Source organism: Ceratotherium simum, chromosome 20 (genome assembly GCF_057802395.1).
Source record: "Ceratotherium simum simum isolate JZ-2026a chromosome 20, ASM5780239v1, whole genome shotgun sequence".
Taxonomy (NCBI): domain Eukaryota; kingdom Metazoa; phylum Chordata; class Mammalia; order Perissodactyla; family Rhinocerotidae; genus Ceratotherium; species Ceratotherium simum.
The window spans coordinates 27092043-27111128 of NC_141919.1; the positions used below are offsets into that span (position 1 = coordinate 27092043).

General features: G+C 33.0%; 1 protein-coding gene across 5 annotated transcripts in view; it reads right to left on the reverse strand.

The window, feature by feature from the left end:
- Positions 1-19086, reverse strand: part of BRD10 (bromodomain containing 10) — an 88977-nt gene that overhangs the window by 28356 nt on the left and 41535 nt on the right. For 4 of the 5 annotated variants that reach the window (XM_087444558.1, XM_004436815.3, XM_087444557.1 and 1 more), the window contains 3 exons: positions 17095-18512; positions 8943-9022; positions 174-263 (listed from right to left, as the gene is read on the reverse strand). In XM_087444558.1, the coding sequence (XP_087300684.1) occupies positions 174-263; positions 8943-9022; positions 17095-18512 (1588 nt within the window). The remainder of the gene's footprint in view (positions 1-173; positions 264-8942; positions 9023-17094; positions 18513-19086) is intronic. The other variant, XM_014792454.2, reaches the window with a different exon arrangement.

Here is a 19086-nt window from a genome sequence, read left to right on the forward strand (position 1 = left end):
TATTAAAAATAAAAACTAGACCACATAGGAGAAATAAAGGAAACAACGTTTCTATTTTTCATTGTAAATTTTTATGTAATCCAGGAGAACAAGATAAAAAAAGGCTTTAGAAAAAAGCAGGAATAAATTTTAATGCTGACAATAACAGATAGAACTTTTGGATTAACACCTACCGATTTTTTTCTACTGTTTTCCAGATCTTTGAGTTCATTCTCGATTTTTGTGATTAATTCCCTGAGTTCATCAAGATTAGTGCAAATAAGCTAAAATAAAACACAAAAACACAGCTTGATAACACATAATATAAAACACCCAAAATGTGGTAACAGAAGTTGTTTTAACACACACTGAATTTACAATTAGTTGTCTTTGTAACAGCAAAAAGCAAAGAAAGCTCCACAGTTTATATTTTAAAAGATATTTACTGGTTATGATGTATGAACTTCAGGCTTAGTATAAAAATAGCTGAAATTTCAACATTGGTGGTTTCATCCCACAACCCCACCTCTCAGTTTACTTTATAATCCAAGTTCTTTCTTAACATATTAACTTTCAGCCCAGAATGACAAAGATCTGGAAACTCACCCTAGATTTCACAGGTTACTGAATCACCTTTAAGAAATGCTTTGTCAGGCAGTTTCCTAGTAGGTGAATAAACGCACTCCAGGAGAACTATCATTGTACCTTTGCTTTGGTTGCTAACTAGACAATTAAACAAACTGTACTATTGCTGTTGAGATTGATAATAAAGAAGGACTTCAATTACATGTAATATATTCAAAGAAGTAAAAGAAATTAAGTACACATTCTTAATATGATCTTAGTAGCCTTTAATAAAACCATCTCCACAGATAGCATCTATTTCTTTTCATAATTGTGTGGCTCATTTTATTTCACCTTGGTAATGTTGGCAAATGGCCAAAATAACTGGTTTTTGTTATTAACAATCAAACTTATTTGGCTTAATTACTAAACTTTTAAACTTTGAAGTGTCAGTAACAACAAAAATATTAAATACATTTTAGTTCTTATAAAATTATTCTGAATTTTTGCAATTAATTCAATATATTTAACTTTTTTTCCTAAAATAATTTAAGCTCATATTTTAAAAAATCTACAGTGAAAAAGAAAAGATTTCTAAAACAAAACTGCAACCACATACAGTGGAAAAGTTTTAGATTAATGAAAGTCTTGTAATGTTTATACTGTGTGATAATCAAAAAAAAATACTACATTTATAAAGCTATTAATTCACCATTAATTTTTATCAGCCCATGTTTGTTACATTCATTAATTTCTGTGTAAGGGTATTGTTTTCCTAAAAAGCATACTTTCTTTTAAAAGAAAATAAACAAAAACAACAGAAGTAGAAGTGTGTTACAACAAGATCATTCCTAGTGACTACTAAGTGACAAAAATGGGAGACTAGGAGCCCCTTAAAACTTTCTTTATTATTAGGTTGAACCATATGAAATAGTTGAAATACCTTTGATCTACAAAAATGGCAATATGGTTCAACCTAATAGACTAAGAAAAAATTATGACAGATTTTAATTAGTATTAATTATTATTAGAAATATCTACATAATTTCAAACTCACAGAACTGACAAAGGAAAGATATATATTTAAGTAACCAATATGAAACACTTTCAGAGTAGGAAACAGTATACAATGATGTAGCAGGACAGTGCAGCTGATATTTATTAAAAACTACACATTCCCATTTGCCAAATCTAGAGTTATGGAAGAAATACTGATGATCAAGCAATGGACTGGCTAACTATGTAAGTGCTTCTAGAACTGGATAATGTCTTTAACTTCTATTATATCTATAAAGCCTCAGAATAATGTTGGCCCTACACCAGGTTTTTAGTAAGCACTCAGTGGCAACTAAACCTTCCCATTGTAAAATCTGCTATGATGACTACCATGTCAAATTTGCCCCAGAGCTTGTAGATGGTTACACTCTTTCCACTGAACTTGGTGTACTAGTTAATATCACAGCATAGATTTCTCATTTGCGCATATGGCAAAGCTCAGAGGAATTTTCACTTTCATCTTAGCTGTCTTATTATACAAGAAATAAGGGTACATTTTGCATGCAGTTCGTAGAAACTTAACAATAACAATGAAAACATACACCCCTACAACAAAACACACCCTAAAAAATTTAAGATCTTTTAATTGGGAGTAGTCAGGAGATCAACAAATATTTATGATCCATTTAAAGGAATAGATAACCCAGTTCTGAAGTCAAACCATGAAAGATTTCTATAGCTTAAGAGTTACATAAAATAACACTTTCAAGTGACTTTACCTAGTTAGTAAGTTGTACTAAATCAGTGCTTCTCAAATTTTAAATTACTGTGCCTAAAAATCACCTGGGAATCTTGCTAAAATGTAGTTTTTGATTTACTAGGTCTGAGACAGGACCCAGGACTCTGCATTTCTAACAAGTTCCGAGGTATGATCTGCAGACCACACTTTTGAGCAGTAAGGTACTAAATGATTATGAATTACAAATCTGCATGGCTACTGAAACATTCTGGTACTATGGAGCTAATGAGTCTGAAAATTCAAAAAGATTAATTTCCAAATAAGGGATGGAATAGTGAATTAAATGTACAATTATAAGACAAGTGTTCCCTAAAATAAATAACATGACTCAAACATAAATTTCATTGAATTTGAGGGTCAAAATATTGTTAGTAATATTTACTTTGGGGGCTGGCCTGGCAGCGCAAGCGGTTGGGTGCATGCGCTCTGCTGCGGCAGCCCGGGGTTCGCCGCATGCTTGGCAAGCCATGCTTGGCAAGCCATGCTGTGGTGGCGTCCCATATAAAGTGGAGGAAGATGGGCACAGATGTTAGCCCAGGGCCAGCCTTCCTCAGCAAAAAAAAGAGGAGGATTGGCAGATGTTAGCGTTAGCACAGGGCTGATCTCCTCACCAAAAAAAAAAAAAAAATTAACTTTGAAGTTATCTTAAAATGACTGAATAATACCTACAAAACAATTTACACTCTCTTTGTATACTAATATATACCTCTCTCCACATATAGGTGTAATATATATCTAATATAGATACCCAAAATGTAGAGTCAAGTTAAGCTATGAGAAAATTCTATAATTCTAATTTTGGTACTAATACTGGAAGAAAAAATAATTTGATTTATGCCAACTCTGTCATATATACCTTCTATTCCTTCTCTTTTACAAAGTAAGGCATATATGTGGTCTTTAACATCAACTCAACTTCAAATAGTGTTTTTAAAAATAGAACCCCTCCAATAAGTAAAGTTCACCTTAATAAGGAGAACAGATGCACTTCTGAACAAAGCAAAACACCTTATTATTAAAATCTCCTTCTCATTAACCTGAATTTGAAAAACATATCTGAGGCTCAGGGCCTCCAGGGGTGAAAAGGGAAGCTACACAGCAGCTCAGATTACAGTCGGGTCACACTGCCAACACTCATGAGAGAAGATTTTCAGTCATACCGCAGAAGTTACAAGAAGAGTTTTATCCCCCAGGAAGAACCTCTTTAAGGTTGTCACACTCTTCCTCAAGTTAACCTTTCACTTGACGCAACCCATGACACAGCCACAAAATGATAAATCTTAGAGCTGAAAGGGACCAAAAATATGTAATTTGGTCCAAACCCTGGCGTAGACTAAAAAGATATATCTCCAATTCATATATAAGCTAATTAAAACTAACAGAGGTAAAGTAACTAAGATGACACACTGGTAGAGGAAACCATAGCACCTAGGACTCATCCTCCTCCTATTGTAGAATATCCTTTAAGGGGTCTTTCTAAACAAAACAAACTAAAAAATCTAACAACAACTGAACATATATTATAGTTTTAGGATTTAATTTATAACTAAGCTTTCATTTCTATTAAATGGTAAATATTAAAAGGCCCTCTCTTCAACTCAAGAAGCAGAAATGTGTGTATGTAGTGGGGGAGGGGAGGTCCTATAGAGATCAAAAGAACTCCATGACCACATCTCAGAAAAATTACAAAATAAATCATTCCTCACTTGATCACTACTTCAAGCTAAAAATTATGCCCTTTGGGTATAAACTCAATAGGTTTGAGCGATATTTACTTTATTTGTTCCAAAAAGGACATAAGGTAGCATACAAAAAAAAAAAAATCACAATACAGTAAATTACATTAAAAAGCAAAGGGAAAACAATGCGGAAAAGTCAAAATGAATAGGTCCAAACAAAATGGATCACATTTACTACCATTCTAATAAAACAATCCTATAATTTATCATAAAAATTGTAAGCAAAACACTCAGTGCATCATGTAAATTCAAAATTTATATTGTATTTAAACTACAATTATATTAACATCTGTTAAAACTAAGAGGACAGGAAAATGCTTTCTCACTTCTTACAATCACCAAACCAGCAATAATGACTACTTCAAAACCTGCAAATAAGGATATTACATGTAATGTGAAAAACAAGTCTGATTAATAAGTTAAAATATTTTTTACTACCATATGATTAAAAACAGATGCTTCTCTCAATGGACTATATTTAAAAATTAAAAGAGTTTTAAGGAGAAGTAAAAACCCATGCTGTTAAAAGTGAAACAAACAGCTAAAGTTGAAAATACTCATTTTAAGAGGTAGCAATTCAAAATAATAATATAATCCAAGATCCTTAACACTGTGAAGCAGTTCAAGTCTCATTTTAGTTTTGGTCTCACTTTGTTACACTGAGGGTAGTATTTTATTTCATATCCCTTAGCTTCTCCATTGGTTAAATGGAGAAATACAGTTTTTCCAGAGGTATGTTAAGTATCAGTGAGTTTAAGCTTATGTTTGAAAACAATACTACTATGTAAGTCTTAGCAGCTGGATTCCAGATTTCCTCTGCACAGCAGCCTTTAGAATAAATCACACACATGGAACAGAAGCAAGTATGCATTACATGAAACATTTTGGTTACCAATGAAAAGCAGAGTCATGGTAACTAAGGTTCTGAAATTATTTTAAAACCTTCGCTTATTGAGACTTGACACACTTTTGACCTACATAGGAAGTATTTTAAGATACTTCCTATGCCTTTGTTGTAACTGTGTACAAAAAGAGAATTCATATAATATTAGATTTCTCTCTCAAATATTAAATTAAAATGAAAGACTTTTTGGTAAAAATTTATTAGGAAAATTGATATTCACTTTTCAGTCTGTCTTTTTTTTTTTTGTGAGGAGATCAGCCCTGTGCTAACATCTGCCAATCCTCCTCTTTTTTTGCTGAGGAAGACTGGCCCTGGGCTAACATCCGTGCCCATCTTCCTCCACTTTATATGGGACGCCGCCACAGCAGGGCTTGCCAAGCAGTGCGTCGGTGTGCGCCTGGGATCCGAACCAGCGAACCCTGGGCCACCGCAGCAGAGCGCACGCACTTAACCGCTTGCGCCACCGCGCCGGCCCTCAGTCTGTCTTTCTTACATTACAAAACTGATAAAGAAAAATAAAAAATCAATTAGTCATTTAAAAAAAGTAATAACCATTAAATTTGATATAAAAGCTTAAATCACTAATATGCTAAATACTGAAAATAAAAATATTTCCTAATTTTTTTCAACTATTGCTAACTAAAAATATCTGACAAATTCCCCCTTATGCCAACTGTATGACCCACCATAACACCAGAGTAGGGCTAAGGATAAGTTTTCATTCTGATAAAATATGATACAAATAATATTACGTGGCTTTTCACTTTTCAAATTCTTGTAGGCTTAATCATGACATTTCATGATTTATAAAACACGACCAAATCTGAGATTTATTTCAAGGTTTTAAGTAGCTGGAAAAAGTGGGAAGGTCAATAATAGGCTTAAGATGCTCTTAAGCCAATTCTTAACTGATTTTCCTGCTCATAATATAGTACTTTTTGTCTGAAGCATCTGGCATACTTCTTTGAAAAAATAAATAATAAGAATATATAAAACAATAAGTTCTATCATTTAATCCTCACAACAACTCTATGAGTTAGGTAGTATTATTACCCCATTGTACAGATGAGGAATTGGAAGCACAAAGAGGTTAAGTCACTTACCCAAGGTTACAGAGTTAGTGGTAAAGCTGCCATTGGAACCTAAAGTAGCCTGGTTCCAGAATCCATATGCTTAACCACTATGTAGATTACTGGTACCCACCTAGATCCACTGAATCAAGGATGAAACCCAGGAATTTTCATTTTTAATAAAGGCATCAGATTATTTTTATACTATATAAAGTGTGAGAACCACTGACATAACTCTTAGGAAAAAGTGGTACAAGTATGGTTAGTCCCTTTACAATACACACAAAAAAATAAATCCAATTCACCATTTGCATAACTATAATATATACTTTCAATAGGGGTAGGGTGATTATTTTCTTAAACTGAGGTATAGATATTAGGTGTGTATATAAATAAACATGGATCCTTCCTAAAGCAAACAGGCAGACAAGTTTGAGTTCTAGCTTTAAAAAAGTCAACAAAACCACTGTCAAATTAAAAAGTAGCTGAGATCAAAACAGGATTCACTTTTTAAATTCATTAGGACTTAAAAAAAATAAACTTCATAATTTAATCCCTGAATACGTTTCTTTCTTATCTAAGCATGCTTTACTGTCACTTTGAAGACAACAAGTCCTTTGGCAAACAAGTCACATTTTGCAAAAAGGATCTAATATCTATCCATCAACAGTGTCATTATTTTCAGCAATGAGATATTTTAGCACGAATACTATAAAGAAAATCTTCTAGCTAAACATTTCTATAAAGCATTTTTATGTTTAATACTAAAAATGTGATATTTAAAACAACTTGGATAAAATGAATAATCCGCAGAATCTGAGATGCTAAATGTCATATTGCTAGAGCTTTCAGGAAGGAAATAAATTCCCTTTATTATATAATAGTCTTCTTATATGTGGGGAACTTTCAAATAATTAAAGAAACAAACTCTACATAAACTTATTTTGAGAGGTAAAACTGTAAGTTTTACATGTAACAATAAAGTTTACTAATGACTAAAACTATCTCCTATTCTTGGCTTATTTGAAGCAAATGACCTATTTCCTGGGAGATAGCTGTCAATTTTCTTTATGAGTAATACCATGGTATTCATATTATAAACTAGGAATAAGAACCACTGTTCTCATAAGTCTATTATTCCCCATTCCTAGCCAAATACACACAGACAGACACACACATTCTAGGACACCTTAAGAACCCAGAAAGGGGACCTCATTTATTTATTTTAAAAGCTCACTCAAGCAAAACATGTACTTTTGACCTTAAATTTCTGACAGGTCAATAACTGACTAAAAGCATCACTTAAGACAGTATTTTCCAAACTTTTTTGCTCACAACCCATGGTCAAAAATACGTTTTGCATTGCATACCAGTATAACACACACATGATCGAAAGTAAAGTTTCATGAAACATTACCCTTATTGGGTAATATATTTGACACTCTCTTATAATTTCTTTTCTATTTTAACTTTGTTACCTTAAGAAAGAAATGCAGGTCATGCAATCCACTAAATTGATTTCATGCCTCACTAATGAATATCACCTGCAATTTTAAAAACACTGTCTATGCCCCTTAGTACATATAAAAGTCCATCCACTAAGATAGGAATGGAGACAAACATCAACAGTGGGCCAGATCTGTCCTGAGATCTATATTCCCAGGACGAATACCTTGAGGGACTGAGAAAAACAAAATGAGTGGGAGAAATAGCAAAGGCTTGCGTGACATCAGTGGAAGGATGTTATTCTCTTATAGCATTAAATAACATGTACAAGCAATTGTAGAAAGGCCTCTACATAAATGGTAAATACACATTCTCTACTAAATATGCTGGAACCAAGTTTACCTTATATAAAAGGATTTTGTGGAAATGTTTGTAATTCATCCTAAGAATGTCATTAAAAATACTCTATTCTAAAATAATACTAAGAGAAAAACACGTCTATTTTCTTTCACTGTTCATTTAAAAATATTAAACTTTTACCAATTAGTAAGTTCCATAAGAACATTTCCAAAAATAGGATTTTTACTGAAAAACAGATGTGTCTAAATTTTTGGATATACGTAACTGTTAAACTCACAATATACATTCTCAATATTTTCATAGTTATTATTCCTTTATTTTCTTCTTTACTTAACTTGAGACTCAGAAATTCATTTTAACATCACTTTTATTTTTTGGCAATTAAGTATGAGGTTACAAAACTCAGAAATATTTTGGACACACTAATACAAAGAAATTTTTAAAGACAGTCATTTGTTGAAGAAAAAGCATCTTTTGTAAATTAGAAAATAAAAGTATTATTTATTTAGGGTGAGATTCTCTGTTTATTCTAAGTATCAGCTACAAACAAAAAACTCTTCACCTAATCATATGGCCATACGTCCAATTACTGTTTTCTTTTTGTAGAAACGTTTAAAGACCATTAACCTGTATTTAATATTCTCTCTGAAGTTCATGTATAGCTAAGAGTTAAAATATTTTTTTTTTAAGTTAATAAGTGTACCATGTCCACAGCACCCAAATAAAGGAAAAAGAATTACCTAGCCAATATTATCCTGTATAAATTATGTTATTGGAAGACCTTCCTTTACAAACTTACTTTTATATAAATTTCTATTAAACTATTTCTACAAAACAGTATAGCGTATAAAAAACCACAGAGATTTTTGACTATCAAGAGACAAAAAGAGAGGTAAAAAATTTTGAAATACTAGCAGATTAAATCTTCGCTATGCCTGCACTTGCAGGGAAAAAAGTCTGAGTTGAAAACATTTCAATGAAAGTATGTGTGTTACAGTGGAATTTAGCCAGTCTCTTGAGGAACAATATAAACACAAACAAAAAATTAAACTAAAAAAATGTTGAGACAAAATTGAAACATTTACCTGAAATTCTGGTACAGTAGGTGACTTTGTGACAGTTTTCCTCTTCTTTGTGATTGCTTTTTTAGATACGGATTTTTTTCCTTTCAAGATTAAAAGAGAAAAGCTTCATAATGCTGTTGATAGCACTTCATTAACAAAAACCAAATTACACAGAACCTTGAAAGTTAATAACTAACAGATGGCTTCTAGTGAGTCAAATAAAAATGAATCAAAACAAGTCCCAGTAAAAGCAAACATTAAACTATAACTACCTGTAACAGACATATTAACAAGTGCTGTTTTCTTTATATAAGAACTAAACTATTACAGTCTCCATTGGGTTGCACAGTATCAGCAGAATAGTCACATTACTACTGCTCAGTTAAAATCTAATTCACAACTTAAAATGAGATTACATAAGAAAAACCTTACCTTTAACAATGACTCCCAAAGTCAGGAACTTGCATAGAACTTTAAAGATGTGGTCTTTAGTCAACCTAATGTGAAAATCCTCTCAGTAGCTTAGGAAACAAGGTTTTTCTATCCCTTTAGCTCTGCAGTCACCTAATGGGCTGCCTTTGGCAGTATTCAATAACCAGTTTTAGAACAAGGTAAACATCTCCCTGGAAAGTGCACGTAGTCATTTGTGCAATCAGAAACCACTGGGAAAAATAAATCCATATTTTTAAAGAAATTCAATTCATAGCATAGACTGAAGTATCTCTCTCATACATACATGCATATAACCTCTATTTTTAGTAAGGAACATGTTAAAGTAAATACGTTTTTTCCCCACTTGCAATTAGCAAAATAAATTAATAAATCAGTTGTTAATTATTTAACAAACGAGATATAGGGCACTATACAATTTATGGGGACAACAAAGAACTATGAAATGGAAACCCTGTCCTCCAGGGGCTTACAGTCTACATAAGGGAGTAAAAAATTAATAGACAATACTAAAAGTTAACTTTAGTTCACAATCATTTGTAGGCTAAAATCAGCTTAAAAGTTACTATTTTTTCAAAAAAAAAAATGAATAAGTACATAAAGTAACTTTGCTCTACATAATCCCTATTGTTCCTTTCTAAACATTTTCCTATATAGATATGGTCTTCTTGCATGAAAACAGTCAATTTGACTGCAACATTTTATTCAACTGGTAGGTACAATTCCAGTTTACAATATAATTATATTTTCTTCTGTATTCTTTTAATCACATCACAGAACTGTAATCTGAATAATTTCTAACTTTTGACTCAATAAAATGCATGTATACTATGCTTGAACTACTGCAAATTTTGATTTGCTGAGGTTCACATGGGTTTTACTGTCTTGTTCTAGTATGTATCAACTTGCTGTTCTCTGACATTTGCTTTTAATTAAATTAAAATAACTTAACATATACTTCTTTTCTCATCACCGTTATTTGCTTCTGTGCTTACATAGTACCTGTACCAGAATTAAACTCCTACAAAAATAGATAAGTGGGTGGGCTGCTTAAAAAAGCAATATTCAGTGAGAAGTGATTCAATTCTTGGTATCTCTGTAATATAGCTTAGTAACTGATTTCTAAACTGGGTGCAATAGGTACCTTTCAAAAGGGCTCATGCATCTGAACACCAGGATGCCTTTCTTCTATACACTATCTTTACCATTTTTTAAATTTCATGGGCAAAGATTTAATGGCCTTACTGATCTAAGTCTGGAAAGGCTATAAAAACAGCAATTTGAAGGAAATGAAATCCTTCCTTAATCTACCCCACCACCCCAGCACTGCTCTAATTAGCTTCTTAAAAATCATTTGATTTTGTATTTATTTATAAGCACAACAGAAGTCACCCTTCATATTCCCAATGAATGTCATACTGTTGCCACATAGGCACTAAATTCAGATACTGAATTCTCAGCTAACTCCAGCAGCCATTCTGTTTTAATGGATTAAGCAGCTGAGGTGGTTACTGGGCATTTCCTTTCACCATGTTATTAGGATACTTAAATGTTATGAAGTAACTGGAGGTAGTATTGTGTAGTGGTCTTAAGCTTGAGTTTTGGTACTAAACTACCTGGGTTTCAATACCAGCTCTAACCACCTACTACCAGCAACATCTGCAGAAAACTGATTTATTTCCTTGTGCAGTTTCTTCATCTGTAAAACAGGGATAATGATATTACCCACTTTGTGAGAATTAAATGAGTTAAAACATGTCAAGAGCTTAGGCTACCACTAGGCACATGGTAAGTGATCAATAAATGTTAGTTATTACCTGCCTTAGCTAAGCTATGATGAGAAGAGTCTAAATAAAATATTGTCTTTTAATCTTATTCAGATTCTTTTATTAACTTACTCCTTCATCTTACTTATATGTACTTTGTGCCACCATTCTTTACATTTTGTACGTTTATTAATTAATGCAACACTTATCATACAGCATTGTGATTATCTGTTTATATGCTTCTCCTCCTTACTAGACTGTGAATTATTGATGACAGAATCACATTATTCACTTTGTATTCACAGCATTTAGCATATAATAAGTTATGAGAAAGGATCCTTAAATACAAGAATCCTACTTTTCATGAGAAATTTCACCAGTCTGGGGATAGAAAAAGGGAGGCAGATAATTATTTACAATTCTGAGGGTCCACCTGAGTCCATTTTATAATGAGGAAAACATTGACAATGACTTTAAATAATTTACACAATTTACCAAAGAGTTTCAGAAGATAATCTAGGAGTGGTAGTAAGAAAACTAACATTTATTGAGAGCCTACCATGTGTTAGACACTTAGTAAGGTGATTTACATAAATTATCTCAGTTAATTCTCAAAACAATTCTCCAAGGTAGGCAACACCCCATTTTACTGTGCGATAACTGAAGATCAAAAAGATTACTTAACTTACTCAAGTGTTACACTGTAAGTAAGCACCATAGCCAGAGATTCTAACTCCCAAGTCCAAGCTCTTTCCATTATGTAATTCTAATCTCTCAAAAATCATAGTTACCATTTATTGATTCCTACCACCAGGCACCATGTTAGGTACTATGCATTTGCTAATTCCAATTAATCTTTGTAACGATACAGCAAGGTGGTACTAACTCATTTTTCACAGATAAAGAAACAGGCTATAAACAGGTAAATAAATTGATGGGTGACTTGCAGCTAATATGCACTGGAGTATATCTAGATCTGTCTCACTTCAAGGCTCTGCTCTTTTTTATGGTAAAATACTGCATTCTGTCAAACTTTCTCCAGGGATGTAATCTGCTTCTCATTGATTTCAGAGCATTTCTTTTGATTAAGGTTAGAAGATACACATATTCAGTATACTTAATATCTTCAGTCTATAACCTCATAAAAACAATTTGAATATAAATTTTCCTGTATTCTTCAGTAAAAATTAGCTCTTACTTTTCATTAAATACTACTTTTAAAACGGAGCGTGGGATACTACAAAACCACACAGCCTTTATTTGGTAATATGTTTTGCTCCAGAGCAAAATATATACAGGGCAAGTTACATACTGCCCCCCAGTGGGCTTCCTTTCCTCTACCACTTACTTAATCACATCCTAGGTCTTTTACCCCCACTACCCTAAGTCACCTGGTCCCATAAAATAGAATAGAATTCTCAGATCTACATAGTTAGGTTCTATAGTGATATCAACACAGAACTACACACCCTTTTCACAAATATGGGCCAGGATGTAATAACATATTGTAGATTACATTACTTTCTCAGTCATTCCCTATAAAGCAGCTCATTGCTTTTTACGCAGTTGATATATTTTATTTCAAGCTCATTTCTTTGCACTAGGCTCCTGATTGACTTACTTAAAACAGCATCACCTGCCCAGAAAGATATTACCCAAAAATGGCATATTCCCATCATTCAAACAGCTTCTAAAACCTCAACTTTTCCCTTAAGTTTTTCTCTGTGCTCATTTTTTCAGTGACACCTGGCTTAAATATACCTTCAAGCTTTTGCTCACACTACTAACCATTTTTCATCTATCCAATCCCCATTATTCTTCAAAGTCCTTCATCCTCTGTGAAACTTTCCCAGACTACTATAGCACACAGATTTACCGTCTACTTGACCTTTCATTGTATGTCTTTATTATATACTTAATTATTAAAATTTACCATTTTTGAACCTTAGTTTCTTCACCTATAAGAGAATAACACCACTTGTCTTATTTATTTTAATCAGTTTAGAGGAGCTACCACAAAATGATTTGGTTGAAAATAATGACCATGTGAGAAGAGAAAAAACCCTCCAAACCAAACTAGTTGAAATGAATAACTTAAAACAATTATATGCTTTTTCTAACAATTAATGTATCTTTAATCATTTTTGTCTGTTTTTTCAGGAAAAGTCCTCTAATTTTTAAAATTTCTAATTCATTTCAGCCAACTCTACCTGCTCTACACAACTTGTAAGAGTATAATGTCCAATGAGGAGCTTGGTTAAATAACTACAAAATACACATAACAGAATCCTATGCAGTCATTTAAGATGATGCTGCAGAAATCTATTTATTGCACAAAGATGTTTATGGTATACTGTTATGTGGGAAAAGAGCAGATTGTAAAATGGTATTTATAGTCTAATCCAATTCAAAAATATAAATGCCTTGAAAAGCATATGAAAAATACATATTAACGTGCCTATTATGTGTGTTCATTTATATATTCAATAGATTCCTATATAGTGTGTCAGCCACTAGGTTAAATGCTAGGGATGCAAAACCAGAAATAATCCTTCTGTCCTCAAGAGTGTTATAGAATAGAGGGGAGACAATCATCAAAATAACCTAGAAATAAATGCAACTATTATGAATAAATTTTATAAATAAGTATTAAGAAGGAGAAGTAACTGGTGCTATAAGTATGCACAATAGGGAAAATTCCAATGTTTTTCTATTCTATAATGTTTCCAAGAGTAAAGAACAGGCTTAAATAACTAAAGGTGAATTCAAAATTTAAAAAGCAGAAAGAAAACTGCAATTCTGAAAAACAGATAAAAATGCTTAAAAGTTGCACAACTGCCTCACAGTGTACTAAAATTATTAAATCATTTTCAACCAATTTGCCTTTGTGGTTTTTACTAAAAATCATCTCCCATTCCAATAAGAAGGCTTAAATTTGGAGATTCCATCAAAAATTAAAGCCTGCAGTAATCAACATAAAATGGATCAGATTAACCACATTTAGAATTTAGTCCAGCCTAAGTCAAGGTTCATAAACCAGTCACGGATGACACAGCTTATCCCAAAGCATATTCTACAGAATCCTATTACTTGAAAAAAAGCTCTGCGTTCAAATAAAGTTAAAAAATACTAGATTAAATAAAACTAAACAGTTTTCTTATCTTCAAGACTTTCTTGAGTCCTTAATATACAGGCCCAGAATCACTTATCCACAATTCTGAAGTCCAAAAGGTTCTGAAAACTGAAGTTTTAAAAATGATTTATACGGTAGCAAAACCTAACCAGAACTGTTACGAGGTTCTTTATAGCCTTCATCTCATTTAATAAGACTATTCATACATTTTTCTGTAGAAATTATGTGTTTGATTACAGGGGCTGCCCCAAGCTCCACTGGGGATGTTACTTAATAAACATTATATACATCATAATACCCTTCTAAAATCTGAAGATTTCTGAATTCCAAAACATATCTGGTACAAGAGTTTTGTAAGATGCACTGCAGGCCTATACTAATGTACAACATAAATCTATAAGAGGAACATTTATGTCCCAAACCTATGACAATGGAGCTCACTTTTAAAAAGAGAAAGGAAACACTGTTTTAGGGTATGCCCAAAACTGAAATGTCTCATACCTAATAAAGGATCCCAGGGTAAAGCCTCAGAAACATGACTGTACTGAAAATGATGTAAAACAAATGTTCTATTGTTGTTGCTGTAACTGTTTATGTAACACTACTATAATTGTAAGGAGTTTAGTACATGATGAAGAAAGAGAATTGGCCTATGCTTACCCAGTACTAGGCCTATGCTTACCCAGTACTAACAAGGGAGAGAGAAAATGTATTTGCCAGATCCAAGTACTTCTGTCACTGAAGACTGACTCTAAAATTTGCTCTGAAGATAAAATGAGTAAGTGTATAGACAAGTGCATTATTTTCTTTTATTTCATGCCTGTAAGCCTTCTCTCCCCAACTAAACAGGCTCAGAGAGGTTACACAACTACTTGCTGAATTTGCTTCTGAGTTTTTTTCTTTCACTTATCCAGAACTGGACATGAAACTCTCACAGATTTTCCCTCTTTTCTACAAACATTTTGAACTTCCATTTCAAAAACGTAGCAACAAATAATTTCCTTACAATATAAATTCCTTTTAATCCAAACCTTAGCAGTTAATATTTTTACTCTGCTATTGATATAGTCTGTATAGGAGCTACATCAATATCTATTTTATTTTATAAACCACCATAAATCATAATTACCTTTGAATACATTAACAGTCAAAAATAAACACTTAATAAAAGGTTTTAGGTGACAACAGTATTAATAAAATACTACATACTTCAGGATTGGAAAAATATTTCAAATTTAAAAATATTTAATATTTTAGAGGCTAACATTTCAAAGATAACTTGCCAAATCACGCAAACTAAATTTATATAGCCTAACAGATTGATTGTAAAATTTAAAAGGCTTGTTTTGGAAAGTTACTTTAAAAAATTGTAGCTTTTCATCACCTGGGTCAATGTGGACCACTTTGCAATTTTCAGTTCAACAAATTAAGCCTGTTCTTCATAGTAAATTTTATACTATTTTTTTATCAATGATATATTACATACACATTTAAAAATACATTTAATTATATTTAATGATTTAAATAACTAAGATTTAATAGCAACTATATCAGCTAAACAAAATTCACTCCCTCATTTGCCAACTCATTATCAAATTATTGTCAAATCTTAATTATTTTTGTTACTGAGGGAAGGAGTAAAAAACTGAAATCCAGGGGCTGGCCCGGTGGCGCAAGTGGTTAAGTGCGCGTGCTCTGCTGCGGTGGCCCGGGGTTCGCCAGTTCGGATCCTGGGCACACACTGACACACTGCTTGTCAAGCCATGTTGTGGTGGCGTCCCATATAAAGTGGAGGAAGATGCGCATGGATGTTAGCCCAGGGCCAGTCTTCCTCAGCAAAAAAAAAAAAAAAAAAAAAGAGGAGGATTGGCAGATGTTAGCTCAGGGCCGATCTTCCTCAAAAAAAAAAAAAAACCAAACTGAAATCCACAAATAATGACGATAAACCACAACTCATTTTAGTAAACAATTCAAGTTTTTCCCAATCAGGCCATTTTTTATTAGGGTTAATAAAAGAAGTTGATTATCTGCTTTAATCTCACCTATCCTCTCGATAAAGGAGACATAAACTGATTAAAAGGCAAACAATAAGAAAAGCAAAAGCCCCTGAGTAATTAAAAAACAGCAACCAACCACTGAAAATTTTTATAGGATTTTTTTGTTGTTATTGTTTAAATAGGTTTGTGACAAACACATTGAGTATTTAAATTTGACGTAAGACAAACTTACAAATCCTCTTATAAAAATATGCTTCATGTCTTATTAGTTGTGTAATATTTTCCTTATATTTCACAACGTTTTTCCTGGATATAAAGTATATACTAAAAACAGAGTGGTGAAAAATATATGATTTGGGACAAAATTGAGACCCAGAAAGGTAATCTGACTTGCCTCGGTTTAAGGAGCTACTTGCTACAAACTTTTGTCCTGGGAATGATATCTCTTGGTATCAGTGCTTTTTCCATTGCACTGTACTGCCCTTAGCGAAGAAAACCACTTCTCATAAGCGATGGGAAGCCATCACTTATGGAGAAACTGCTCCAGAGAAATGTAAAAACATAACGTCTAAAGATTTTCAACCGAAAATTAAATTCAAGTGTACTGCACCAGTATTTTTTGTTGTTGTTAGTACATAAAACTTCTGCTCTAGCTTCTAATCATGGGGCATAATATAAAACTTGACCCTTACACACACACACACACACACACACTTATGCATATATGTGCATTTCATTCTGTCAATCAGAGCCTTCCATGATGTTTAATTGAAAGAACAACTTGCAGTATGCTTAAATGTAATTCTTACCCATTTGTGTTAGCTTACCAGATTTGTGCTTCTTGTGTTTTGCTTTCTTTTTGATGATCAATAACTTATTCTGGATCTCAGGTTTGTAAGACTTGAAGGCAAGAGAATGAAGACCTTCGCGCTTTCTCTGTAAGTTTTCATTTAGAACATCTTTCAGTTTCTTTTTTTTCTTTTTCTTCTTTTTTGCCCTCATTTTAGTAAGTTTCAGTTTCTTGTGGCTCTGCAGTGACTGCTCTAATAGAATATCCCTTACAACTTTGTGGCAGCTAATTTCTGGATGATCACTGTGACTTCCATTTACATGTATTTGGCAAGATTTTAGAGCATTTTCTTTTAATGGACTGGGTTCAGGCTTTACTCTGGAAGCTTCACTATATTTTTCCTGATTTTCTATAAACCTTATTTCACCTGGACTGAGAGGCTCTCCAAAGCCAGTAACTTCCCCTGGACTCCCTGGTTTCTCTAAATTTTCTTTACAACAATCAGTTTTTTTAATTTCACAGGGCCTGCGAATTTTAATTTCACAGTTGGATTTCACTTCCATTTCAACAGAGATGTCATGATTATCCAAGTTCATTTTAGCAAGGCAGCAAGTTGGATCAAAATTAATTTCCTGCTCTTTCTTGAAAGCCGAGGGCAGGCATTCTCTACTACACCTATGTTCTCCATTACTTGTATTAACATAGTCACACTTCAATTTCTCCAGTTTAATCCGAGGTACTCTTTGTATCTTAATGGGTGGAATTGGAAATTCTGGGGCCTGGAAGGGTCTCTGTTTATAAATCCGTACATCTGCACCACAAAACTGTGGAAAATGTACGTATGCATTCTCCAGATAATCATAACCAAGGATAACTTCCCTGCATTCATGAATAGGCTGTCCAAGTACAGCATCTTGAACTTCTTTTTGTGTTTCATACACAAAGTCACAAAGACCCTTAAGTAACCACACTTTTTGGTAGAAAGGTAGTTCATGAAAAGGTTTTTCTTCCAATGGATTAACTTCTCCAAGAACTTTAAAAAACTGAGGACACAATCCAAGTTTTTCAGCACAGTTATCGGGATTTTCAGTCTGCCCTACAGCAGTGTACCACTGCTGTACTTTCTGTCTCAGTGCTGCTTCCCAGGTCCTATAAGGCAAAGTAGGTCTTCGATGTAAGGTAGGTCTTCGATGGGGAGGACTTAATAGAGAAGTCATTATTTTAGATAGAAACGCGTTACACTGAGGCATCAGAAGACAACGTTCCAATTCATAGAAGACTATTTCTGGCAAATTTAGAATTTGCTGGGCTAAACAAAGGAAATGCCCGATAGCTGGAATTTCCCACAGGGTCTCCATACAAGTTGGAGCTGCTTGAGCTAGAAGTTTTCTTTCCCATTCTTCTATTTCCTTTTGACTAGCTTCTTCTGCTTCTTTTCTTTCCTGTTCTCGAAGCCTAAAGAAAATTTAACAAATTATACCATTATTAATTAAAGTAGAGAATACCATAAAATATTAAATTTTAAGCATGTCATATTTATCTTCAGTCAACAAGACAACTGGCTGTTCCAGTTTCCAGTATCAGTACAAAGTGTCCCATTAGGTGTACCGTTATTTTTTTTCAGATAAAGAAATACATATATAACTTGACCCTGAGTTTTACTGATGAAGGATTACCACTGACATTATTGCCACTTAAAGTAAAATTCTTCAACTTATGATGTGTATCAACTTAAATAAATTTTAGAGCATGTTTACTAAACAAAAGCACAATCTGATGCTTTTTAGAAGTAATAAGATGTCATATAACAGCTGAAAGATGTTTACATCCTTTGATCCCATAATTCCATTCCTAGAAAGTTATACTATGAAAGTAATTCAGTAGAAGCCAAGTGTTATGTGTTTGTCAGTGTTAACTGGAGTTCTATCATACAAAAAAACAAAACTATACAAGAATTGTATTACACAATTGGGAAATAAGCTGGCTATATCATATAGCCTTAAAAACTAAAATTATGAATAACATGTAT